Here is a 12,049-nt window from a genome sequence, read left to right as displayed (position 1 = left end):
CGCGCGCACCGCACGCCATAGCTGATGCCCCCATTTGTTCAGTCGCCTCCACTCTTTCCAGCCTGGCCACCCAAACCACGACCATTCCATCGCCATAGCGGCCCAACGCATGCGTTTCAGAGGAGTTTTTGCCGGATTTTGTGGCTCTTTGTCGCCGCATCCGGTACCAGGGAAGCTACGGCCGCCAGCGATGCCCAACGAACCCAGCACCTTCCCACAGGCGCAAGATAGCCGTCGACCTTCAACGCCAACTTTGCATGTTGCCTGTGAGGGGAGCCCGAGGTGCTCTTCTCGTCCGCATCTCCACCACGACCGTAAGGTGTTCGACACTTTTCTCACAAGGTACCATGGATTGTGGGGACAAGTATTTTTTCCACAACTTCATTTGTTCATTGGACGGTTCGTCCTCGGATGACGAAGTGCTTGTGGTGGTTGCATTGGTCGTCAATGGCATTGCTAGGTAGCGGCCTAGGTTCAGGGGATCAATCCCGAGGAGTGCTCCGGCCTTGAACCTCAATAGGGAGAGCGGCCACGCCCTGCTCTATGTCGATTACTTTGAAAATGTCGCGCTCTTCAAACCAAATCAATTCTGCCCCCGCTTTTGTATGGCGAGACATGTGTTCAATCGTATTTGGGAGAGAGTGGTAGCATATGACCCATACTTTGAGTGCAAAGAGGATGCCCTTGGCAAACTTGGCTTCTCCTCTTACTAGAAATGCACAACGGCTATTCGCATGCTTGCACATGGAATTCCGGACGATCTTGTGGATGAGTACGTACGTATGAGTGAGTCCACATGTCTCCTATCAATGTACAGTTTCTGCAAAGGCCGTGGTGGCAGTGTTTGGCCCTGAGTATCTAAGAGAGCCAATTTTCGCCGGCACATAAAGGTTGTTGGCTATCAATGTCGATAGGGGCTTTCCAGGAAAGCTTGGTAGCATAGGTTGTATGCACTAGAAGTGAAAGAACTGTCCATTAGCTTCGCAGGGGCAACACAAGGGGCATGTGAAAGGTGTCATTATCATACTAGAAGCGGTGACAAGATCTTTGGATATGGCATTCTTTCTTCGGTATGGCTGGTTGTCACAATGATATCAACGTGCTTCAACGTTCTGCAGCGGTCGCAAGGCTTGCAGAAGGCCACTCCCAATAGGTCAACTTTGAGATCAATTGCCACAATTACAACAAGCGGTACTACCTACCTGATGGTATCTATCCTCGGTGGTCAACTCTTGTGAAGACAATACCCAATCCGCAAGGAGAGAAGAGACAGAGATTTACGCAAAGACAAGAGAGTGCTAGGAAGGATATCGAGCGTGCTTTTGATGTGCTTCAACTCAATGGGGTATCGTTCGAAACCCTGCACTTACATGGAGCACCGAGAAGTTTTGGGAGGTGATGACTGCTTATGATCATGCACAACATGATCATGGAGGATGAACATGATGACAGCATACCAAGGGTTTGATTTTCAGGGTGAAAATGTTGAACCTGAGCACCAAGAACCGGCAATGTTTGAACAATTCACCCAATTCCATCGTGAAATGTGTGATTGGCATACCCATATGTAGCTCCAAGATGACTTGGCTGAGCACATGTGGAATCACATTAGCAAGATGTATCGGTTCATTTTCTTTCCACCTATTCAAGACACTTTCGGTTGGGTTGTGAAACTATTTGATTGTGTTTTTATTCGGATGTGGAACTATTTGTTTATAAAACTATTTGCAATATTTGACTTATTCATTGTAAAAACTATTTATACAATGTGTATAGTTTAAAATGTACACATAGGGGCTCCCGTGGCCGTGGCGGATGAGATACGTCCGCTTGTTGAACGCACGGCTAGCGCATCAAAATCGGCTGGACACCATGCCATTGCACTATCCAAACGAACAAAATCCAAATAAAACGGATGTACATTTGGGTTTATGCCTTGAAGTTGGCCTAACCACGCCGACCAATTAGAAACTTCAACCCAACAGGCACTCAGAAGTGTGAATGACTCATTGCTCCGGAACAAACACATGGGAGTACATTGGTATCAAAGGTTCGTAGAATTGCAGAAACACAAATCAAGCTCAAAAAAGACATACGTATGATCGCAACTGCATACGAATCCTATAAAATTTTGTTTGTGCTCAAGTTTGTTTGATTGCAGCACCCAGGAAATAAAATTTTCTTTAAGGCCTCATTCGGCTAGGCAGGGTTTTAGAGTGGTTTGATAGGGATTGAAGGGGATTAAATCCCTTGCAAATCAAAATCCCCGCCAAACCTCCCCAATCCCCGTGGCGAGGGGATTAAACGAACAGGGCCTAAAAGATGAATGGAGAGAAGCTCTAGCACTGATGGCGGATTAATCAATGGCACTTTCTCTGGCTATGGTAGTGGACTAGTAGCGTTCGCGGAAGCTGCTGCAGTGACTGCAAAATGCTGTGGCACTGTCCTCCGGTCTGGCGGTGTTGAAAGCTCTTGAACTGGAAACATCTCGCTGTAGTCATACTGGCCGAGAGGGCTGGCTGCCCCTACTGTTCAACTATCTATGTGCCTCTTGAGGAGCCTTCCACACCACTGAGCGGCCCATGGACATCTATTAACTTGTGGGGCCTGTGTTGAAGCCGTGCTGGAGTTTCGACAGCCCCAATCACTATGCTAGTAGTGAGCAGCAAATATTGCTCGGCAGCAGCAACCACCCCACAGCCAAACAACCGGTAAAACCATCACCAAGTTCGGCGAAACCCAAGAGCAGTTCTCTTCAGCAGCAAAAAGTGCACAAATAAAGAACCAGCAAGAAGAATCAAAGGGCAGCGCAATGGAGAACACATTTTTGGGTAATGGGAATCACCACAAAGTTTTGATCCAAAGGAACAAACATGCTGTTCACTCCACTGGTCGCTCGGATCACTATCACGAGCTGACTTTGAAACATCTAGCAGAACTACGACGAAGCTAGCATTACAGTACAGTAGATAAACACGCCATGGTGGCCACAGCATAAGTTAACAGTACCCACCAAGACAGTGGTGGCCAGATAACAGTTGGAAATTTTGGCGTAGAAGCAGCAGGGCATTAGGCTCACCCGCTCAAGCAAGGCCTGAAGCAACTGAAGCTCAGGATAACCTCTGCTTCTTCCTAGCAAGATTCTCGAAAATAGATTTTACATCATCAGATGTAACTGGTTTTGATGGATCAAAGGATTCCTGCTCAAAGTTATAAATAAACACCCATCAGGTAGATGAACAAAAGAAATGAACCATAAATGTGCATAAACTCTCAAGAACAAAAGGAAAAGGACATAATTTTGCCATCATGATGAAATGGAATTGTAGTGAACATAAATCACATGGGCAGATCGGAACAATGAAATGGGATTTTCTTTAAAAATATTAATGGCAATGCAGATATACATATCAAAGAAATTCAAATTCAAATATATTGATCCACATAATTGAGAAAAACTTACATATGCAGAATAAGAAATTAGTGAAACATGCATGCAAATCTGAGACTGCAAATGAGTTATGCAGAACATGTTGGTACTTTCATCCCTGTTAGAGAACCCTGATCCTACACCATGCAGGCATGTGGCGGTGCATTCAGTCCTATGGCCCCAGCAACATTTAGCACCAACCCATGGTGACGTTTTCATGTATTCACAGATGACCCACATCCAAGGGAGGTTAGAGGTGTCCCCAATGTTCCATTTCTGTTATAACTGTTATGCATGAAATATCTATCTTTCCAAAACACAATGTTGAAAACCACCCATGATTGATCATACATGTTGTAATGATATTATTTTTAACAAAAAAGACTTGCCTATTTCCTTGGCGGGTTATTCATATGACTACACATTGGATCCATGCATGGTGCTTACTGCATTGTCTGGAGACACATGATTCTTTGTTCTCTGGGTGCAGCCACTTGATGGTAGATCAGACTATTCAACCAATCTGGATGGCAGTCTTAAGTATATGTGGCTGTGGCATAAACTCTACTGTGGTCTTTATCGCCTTTTACAGTGTTTTTCTTGCTTCTTCACTCGTACAGTTCCAATACTTTGCAATAAAGATGGCTGAGTGCATCAGTCGATGCAGACGCTAGAGGAATTCCCTACTTTTCAGAAGAAAATTTGGTAGATGCAGCAGTGCTGCCTAGCCTGATTTTATTTGATAACATGTGCCATACTGCCATGAAGCATATTGTTGAATAACAATAATTTTATTTTCATAGATTGACCTGGGCATGTACACTTTAAGATCCTAATTAACACCGCTTAGTGTATAATTCACATCTCACCATGAGAGAAATTGTGAATAATCCATTCTCCTATATTTAGAACAAGGAGCAGAACTTCTAAGTTTCAACCATTTAATTAGGTATTGATAATAAAGCCATGCCACCATGGTTGCTGCCAGGTTATTTGATTAGGTATTTGTTGCAGCACTTGCTTTTAGTTAACAAGTAACTAAATCATGTTGCTAACAATAACTGACTCTATTATATAGCCAATTGACAATGGTGATTTAAAATCAGAATTTCCTGTGACTGATATAAGCTACTGTTATTGTTGTATTGCTAAGAAGCTAGGAGTACTGATGGACTTTGAACTAAGCTGACCTTGAACCCTTTCTCTGTATTAGTATAGTTGTTGGTTTAATTTTGATGAATAGATAGCACAAGCATGGAGGCACAAGCTACAGGTATCAGTGCATGTAGAAATAACAAACAACTTACGGACAAGTGAGCAACAGACAAATAAGCAGAGAATTTTACCATAAAGGATTGAAACTCATTTTTCATGTCATTGATGCCACTCAGAATCTCTATCTTCTGGACATGGTTAAGTGAATTGATGAAGTTAGCTTCAGCTCCTTCCTGCTGCTCCAACTTCTTCTCCCTTTTCTGCTTAGCTATCTTCTCATATTCCTCAATAGAGTCCTCCTTATCAGTAAGATGTGCAATGCCTCGTTGTGCATAGAAGTTGGTGCATGTTCCACATTTACACAGGGTCTCTCTCCAGCCTTTTGACATGAAAAAGGGCATAGTTTTCTCTGAATCAGCTGATGTTGTATTTATATCCACTCCTATCTTACAGTTGACACCTGAATTGTCAACCAAAATGGACTTATCTGAAGCTGCAATGCCTTTTGTACAGTTCCCCTCAACAGAGGTATTTTCAATGCTTTGATGGTCTACAGGGGCACCGTTTTCATTTTTCTCAGTGTCAGCATGACCTGAAGAACCTCCTTCCACACCATTTGAACCGGCAGTAACAGCTTCTGACGCAGAACTCTGCTTACTAGAAGCCCAGATCGTATCAGGATAGAGTTTCAAGAAATAACAAACAGGCGAGCATTGATGGCATATGAATTCTTCATACAGTGGCTCCCCTTCCTCATCTCTTGGTATCTGCAATGCAAGAAGTCATTAAGCACAAACCACCTATGAACTGAAATTCTGTAGCACTAATAAACAAAGCAAAAACATGTACTCCCTCCGTCCGGAATTACTTGTCACAAAAATGGATGAAAATGGATGTATCTAGAACTAAAATACATCTAGATACATCCATTTCTCCGACAAGTATTTCCGGACAGAGGGAGTATTAATTAATAAAGCAGTTTGCAGCACCTGCTAAAGCCTCTAAGTATTAATATGTGCTATATCAATATGTAGGACTGATGAAGAAGAGATGCTCAGTTGCAAGTAACATAACCATTTTATGGGCAATCATACTTCTAGGGGAGAAAGGCAGGTCAAGAAGCAAAGGGTGTGTTTGGATTGCGCCTGCAGTAACCTTGCCAATCAAGGGCGTGCAAAAAATTTGGCGGACGAAACGGCCGCCAGCGCCTCGCCAAATAATTGGCTGTAGTATAAACGGGAAGGACCGACGGGTCTGGGGCGAGCCAAATTATTAGATCTCAACCAAACGCAAGCATCGCTCTGGTCAACTACCAAAAATTTGGTCGGGCGCATCAGGGCTCTAAACCAAACAGGCCCAAAACAACACTGAACACACAAATTCATTTGTTTTCTACTTTACCTATAAATATTAGCATGGGCTATATCAATATGTAGGCTCAGTTACAGGACTGATCAAGAAGAGATGCTGTTGCAAGTAACATAACCATTTTATGGGTAATCATACTTCTAGGGGCGGAAAGACGAGTGGAGAAGCAAGACAAGACTGAAGACACAAATTCATTTGTTTTCTACTTTCACCCAGCAAGGAAGATAATGAGTAACGACAGACCAAGAAAATACTCCCTCCATCCCAAAATATAAGATCGCTTTTTAAGCTATGTTAGCTTGAAAACGATATTATGCTGTGGGGCGGAGGGAGTAGCACATTGGATGCTGATGCTATGTTTCTGAAAATCAAAACCTACCAACAGCACTAGAAAACAGTTCAAGGTATATGTCGTACAAAATCATGCAAACTTCCATAAGAATCAACACCAGAAGCAGTTAGCACGTATGATGCCCTTAAAAAAGTGTGGAAAGTAGAAAACCTTCTCCAAAGAGTCAAGCCCAATATGATCTTCATGAAACCAGTCCTCGCAGATACAGCACTGTATCATTTCAACTTGCTCCTTGGCTTCTGGATCAGGATAGGGCCTACTGCATGTGCAGTAGGAACCCTTGAAGTTCTGATTATAAGAATTTGCTGGATTTTCAGGGTCTTTCTCAGGGCTAAGTTTGCAGAGGTGACCTCCAAACTTTGAGTTGCCACAGTCACAACGAAAATTTCGCTTCGTCCAAAGTTCAACAACCTATAGAAAAAAAAACAGGACGAACTTTCCAGGCATTAGTTGCACGCACAATTACAGAGAAGGTTGCAGAAGATAGTAACTGAGCAATCATCATGCTACATTTCCGAAATTCTATGTATGCAAATGAGAAACAAACTGATTGGAAGAAATATTCAAAACAAAATTATTATAAATGATCTCATGAACCAGAACACAACACCATATTTTCTGCTATAAAATATCACAATGTACTGAAAAGCATGGCATTGCCTGGTCCGATCTAACAGATATTACCACGAATAAGGTTCACCCCTGATTTTATATGTATCAACCTCCTGAATAAATTATCTACACCAGCAATAAATATGTGCACAATTTCAGCCTGGAGACGACTCTTAAAATTGTGTCAGGCAGAGCTGAGAAGTGGATAAACCCATACAAGTCACTATCTAAGCACCATGGCAATGGCCATTGTAAAATACCAGGAAGATGCTTAGTAAACTGGGATCCTAGGTTGTCTGACTAGGATACTTTTATGCTAACTATTGTAGGCTCCGTCAGTCAAACTAAACAAAATAAATCTCAAATGCACTGGCAGCCTTGCATGCATGCACTTCATACATAGCATAAACACTTCCATTCTGGCAAAAAATTCACTGCAAGCACACATGACTGCTATTAAAGCACAGAAAACCATGAACAATCTAGAGAACAGCATTTCACAGCTCAGTACACTACATAAAACGTTTATGTGTTGCTGACGATTCAGGGTACACCGTAAAAAAAATATTCCCCTCGAACACAGCACATCGTCAATCGGGAATAACAACGCAAAGTTACTCGCAGGAAATCCAGATCCACATTTCCCCCAAACATCAGTCCTCCCCATTTCCTTCGCTGCTCACTTCGCAGACCGCTATGAACATTAATCCAGCTTCATAGTAGTAGGACTAAAGTTCAAGCGAGAAATAAATCTCCATTCAAAGCAAATGGCATTCAAGAAGGAGGGGATCACCTCGTGGCCGTCGTGGCAGGCGAGGCAGCAGGCGGTGCAGACCCCGGCGACGCCGTCGGGCACGCAGGTGAGGCAGGAGAAGACGGCCTGGCGCTTCAGGTAGCCGGCGCCGTAGGTGCACTCGTTGCCGTCGTCCCCGCCCAGCACCAAATCCGCCTCCTAGGGTTTGGCAGAGAAAAGGTGAGCACCGCCAGATCGAGCTAAAAAACGGCAGCGGAGGGGGCGAGAGCGCGTGCGGGGTTACCAGCTCCTCGGCCTCGATGCCGTCCATGTACTCGCTGATGGTGACCGTCGGCTCCACCTCGTCCTCGAAGGCGGCGTCGGTCCCATCGCCGGCCATGGCCAACCTAGGGTTAGGGTTTCGTGCGAGGCGGGGTAGAGGGGTTGGACTCGCGTGCGTGCGTGCGTGCTCGCGCGATTGGGGTTTGGGGGAGTTTTGGGGAGAGCAGATATGGAAGGAAGGAATGGCGGAGGCGAGAGTTTAATGCGTTTCTTTGCCTCCGCGAATCTCCGGGAGAGAGGTGACGCGGATGGGGGGAAGGGTTTCTGGGTGGGGACGCCGGACGCGGCTGGTTTGGCGCTCGAGTGGCTGAGATGTGGGGTTGGGTTTGGGTGGGGTTGGGAGGGTGGGTGCGACATGTCAGTGGGAAGATCCCGCGCAGTGGGTATTTTTGTTTTGTTTTTTAGAGGGCGGGAGGCGTGGCTTTTGGTTTCCCGCCACCGCGGTTGGACGGCCGCGGAGCTGGCCGCCGCAGGAAGGAACACGAATGGCGTGCTAGCCTTGCCGAGCGAGGCTGGCTTAGAGACGCTGGCTTAGCTCAATCTGGTTCAACGGCTGGTTGGCGAAATGTAGATCGAAAACTAACATCTGCATCTGGTCCTTCGCATCAGGGAAGCAATTTTGACATAGTGTTGGGTTATCCGCATTGGCTTGGCTCACGCAACTACACGGTGTTTGATAATTAAATTGTATACACGGGATATGGTTAAGAGCTAGCACTTACACTTAACACACACTGTGCCTCGCAACTGCTGATGGACGGTGCCTGCGGCGTCGTGTCCGACACAATGAGCATGGAGTCTCGGGTGAGCGATTTTGCCGGCACCGCGGTGAACTAGTTGCTAGTATCGTCGCCACAGAGAAAGTCCGTGTGAAGGAGCGCTGAGATAGAGGAACGGGGAGGAGAAATGCAGTGTGTGTCGGACAATGGCGACTGCAATGGATGGTGGCCGTGGCTCCGCGTCCGACACGACGAGCCCGAAGTCGTGCGCGAGCGACCCCTTAACGGCGCGGCGAACTAGTTGCTAGCCTCGTCGCCGAAGAGAAAGTCCACACGAAGACAGTGTACAAAAGGAGGAGGAAGAGGAGGTCGAGATGACCGCGCCGGAAACGACTCCAGTGTAGTAGGACGTGGGCAAGAAGGTTAAGAGGAACGACGCCGGCTTTGAGATGGACAAATAGGAAGGCTCTGAGGCAGAGGACAAGAAAATACAGTGTGCTAGTCATGGCGGATCGAGGAGAGAAGGCCGAGATGAATAATCGTCGAAACAGCAAACTTGCAACACGATTATTGTGGGAAACTGCGAGATTAGGCTACTGGTCAAAGGAAATTTCAAACGGTCAATCGTGCGCGGCGAATCTGACAAAATTAATCCAAAAAAGCTTCAAATGTGAACACAAATCAAGCATTTACGGTCGAGGAAACTATGAACCGATCGCCTAAATGTATCTGTAACATCGATGTTCACTTTTGTAGATTAGAGGGAAGAAGGAAGAAAGGAGATTAGGGACAAGGTTAGTGGAGGTAGAAGAGGAAGCACCTACACAACTCGCATTCCTTCTGTCTTCTCTCATGCAAAGGCTCCACCCACACACGCTTGTTGTGCCTCATCTCAGTCTGTCTCGCTAGAAACTGTCGATCTGAGTGTTCCCAGTGAGACAGCCCGAGAGACACTTTAACCTTTGTGCGATGCAGGACCAATAGTGAACGCAGGCAACCAAACGGGCCTCAATTTTTTCGCCCATGGCTAGTTGGCCTATATGCAAGCAACCAAACACGTTAGAAGAGAATCTGCAATGATGAACAAAAACCATGCACACTACTACACTGACCTGCCTTTGTGAGCGAGCTTTCGCACGCCAAGATAACAACTCCTTGCAAACAAATCATTAAAAAACACAACCAAATCTTTAGGGGAGCCCAAATTTTCTTTTCCTTATATCCTTTTGTTGGGAGACGTAGCATGCAATTTCAAAAAAATTCCTATGCTCATGCAAGATCTATCTAGAGGATGCATAGCAACGAGAGGGAAAGAGTGTATCCACGTACCCTCATAGACCGAAAGCGGAAGCATTTGTTAACGCGGTTGATGTAGTCGAACTTCTTCTCATTCCGACCGATCAAGCACCGAACATACAGCACCTCCGAGTTTTACACACGTTCAACTAGATGACGTCCCTCGAACTCTTGATCCAGCAGAGTGTCAAGGGAGAGTTGCGTCAGCACGACGGCGTGGTGACTGTGATGGTGAAGTGATCCGCGCAGGGCTTCGCCTAAGCACTGCGTGAATATGACCAGATGTGTAAACTGTGGAGGGGGCGCCGCACACGGCTAGGAATAGTTGATGTGTCTTCTAGGCGCCCCCTCCCCACGTATATGAAGGAGGGAGGGGGAGGGAGGCAGCCCTAGGTGCGCCCCAAGTAGGAGGAGTCCTACTTGGGCTTCTAGTAGGATTCGGCCTCCCCCTTTCCTTTTACCGAAAGGGGAAGAAGGGAAGAGAGGGGGGAAAGAAAAGAGGGGGGCGCCGCCCCTCCTCCTAATCCTATTCGGCCTCCTTCCTTGGGGGGGGGGGGGAACCCCTTGTGAGCTGGTGTGCTCCCCTCCTATGGCCCATATCTTCCCCCGGGGGGGTCCGGTAACACCCCCCCCCTACTCCGATATGTACCCGATACATTCCAGAATACTTCCGGTGTCCGAATACTATCATCCAATATATCAATCTTTACCTCTCGACCATTTTGAGACTCCTCGTCATGTCCGTGATCTCATCCGAGACTCCGAACAACATTCGGTCACCAAATCACATAACTCATATAATACAAATTGTCATCGAACGTTAAGCGTGCGGACCCTACGGGTTCGAGAACTGCCAAGACACCTCTCCTCAATACCCAATAGCGGAACCTGGATGCTCATATTGGCTCCCACATATTCTATGACGATCTTTATCGGTCGAACCATTATGACAACATATGTTATTCCCTTTGTCATCGGTATGTTACTTGCCCAAGATTCGATCGTCGGTATCTTCATACCTAGTTCAATCTCATTACCGGCAAGTCTCTTTACTCATTCCGTAATGCATCATCCCGCAACTAACTCATTAGTCACATTGTTTGCAAGGCTTCTTATGATGTGTATTAGCAAGAGGGCCCATAGATACCTCTCCGATACTTAGAGTGACAAAACCTAATCTCGATCTATGCCAACCCAACAAACACCTCGAAGATACCTGTAGAGCATCTTTATAATCACCCAGTTACGTTATGACGTTTGATAGCACACAAGCATTCCTCCGGTATCCGGGATTTGCATAATCTCATAGTCGGAGGAATATGTATTTGACATGAAGAAAGCACTAGCAATAAAACTGAACGGTCATTATGCTAAGCTAACGGATGGGTCTTGTCCATCACATCATTCTCCTAATGATGTGATCTCCCATTCATCAAATGACAACACATGTCTATGCCTAGGAAACTTAACCATCTTTGATTAACGAGCTAGTCAAGTAGAGGCATACTAGGGACACGGTGTTTTGTCTATGTATCCACACATGTATCAAGTTTCCGGTTAATACAATTATAGCATGAATAATAAACATTTATCATGAATAAGGAAATATAAAATAACAACTTTATTATTGCCTCTAGGGAATATTTCCCATGTAGTCTTGGTGCTGATCATGTTTTGCTCGTGGAAGAGGCTTAGTCAACGGGTCTGCCACATTCAGATTCGTATGTATTTTGCAAATCTCTATGTCTCCCTCCTTGACTAGATCATGGATGGAGTTGAAGCGTCTCTTGATGTGTTTGGTCTTTTTGTGAAATATGGATTCCTTCGCCAAGGCAATTGCTCCGTTATTGTCACAAAAGTTTTTCATTGGACCAGATGCACTAGGTATTACACCTAGATGGGATATGAACTCCTTCATCCAGACTCCTTCATTTGCTGCTTCCGAAGCAGCTATGTACTCTGATTCACACGTAGATCCCGCC

General features: G+C 45.5%; 1 protein-coding gene across 2 annotated transcripts; it reads right to left on the bottom strand.

The window, feature by feature from the left end:
* Positions 1-2,793: 2,793 nt before the first annotated feature.
* On the bottom strand, positions 2,794-8,297 carry LOC123156743 (putative E3 ubiquitin-protein ligase UBR7). Of its 2 annotated transcripts, XM_044574918.1 has the most exons (5): positions 8,015-8,297; positions 7,771-7,929; positions 6,516-6,776; positions 4,777-5,412; positions 2,794-3,200 (listed from the first exon to the last, which is right to left on the bottom strand). In XM_044574918.1, the coding sequence occupies exons 1-5, from the start codon at positions 8,108-8,110 to the stop codon at positions 3,111-3,113; spliced, it is 1,242 nt and encodes a 413-aa protein (XP_044430853.1). In that variant the 5' UTR covers positions 8,111-8,297; the 3' UTR covers positions 2,794-3,110. The 2 variants fall into 2 exon arrangements, with proteins under 2 accessions (XP_044430853.1, XP_044430852.1); XM_044574917.1 differs by lacking the exon at positions 2,794-3,200 and having other exon boundaries at positions 4,642-5,412.
* Positions 8,298-12,049: the final 3,752 nt, after the last annotated feature.

The sequence above is a fragment of the Triticum aestivum genome, chromosome 7B, assembly GCF_018294505.1.
Source record: "Triticum aestivum cultivar Chinese Spring chromosome 7B, IWGSC CS RefSeq v2.1, whole genome shotgun sequence".
Lineage (NCBI taxonomy): Eukaryota > Viridiplantae > Streptophyta > Magnoliopsida > Poales > Poaceae > Triticum > Triticum aestivum.
The sequence above is the reverse complement of the archived record's forward strand: the minus strand, read 5'-3'. Positions and strand labels throughout refer to the sequence as shown.

What these genes read in the sequence shown, in the direction of transcription:
- LOC123156743 (XM_044574917.1), bottom strand. Translation starts at nt 8,110, where the DNA reads ATGGCCGGCGATGGGACCGACGCCGCCTTCGAGGACGAGGTGGAGCCG. An exon ending in CCTGCCACGACGGCCACGAG is followed by an intron (nt 6,777 to 7,770) that starts GTGATCCCCTCC and finishes TTTTTTCTATAG; the next exon opens with GTTGTTGAACTTTGGACGAA. An exon ending in GGCTTGACTCTTTGGAGAAG is followed by an intron (nt 5,413 to 6,515) that starts GTTTTCTACTTT and finishes CTTGCATTGCAG; the next exon opens with ATACCAAGAGATGAGGAAGG.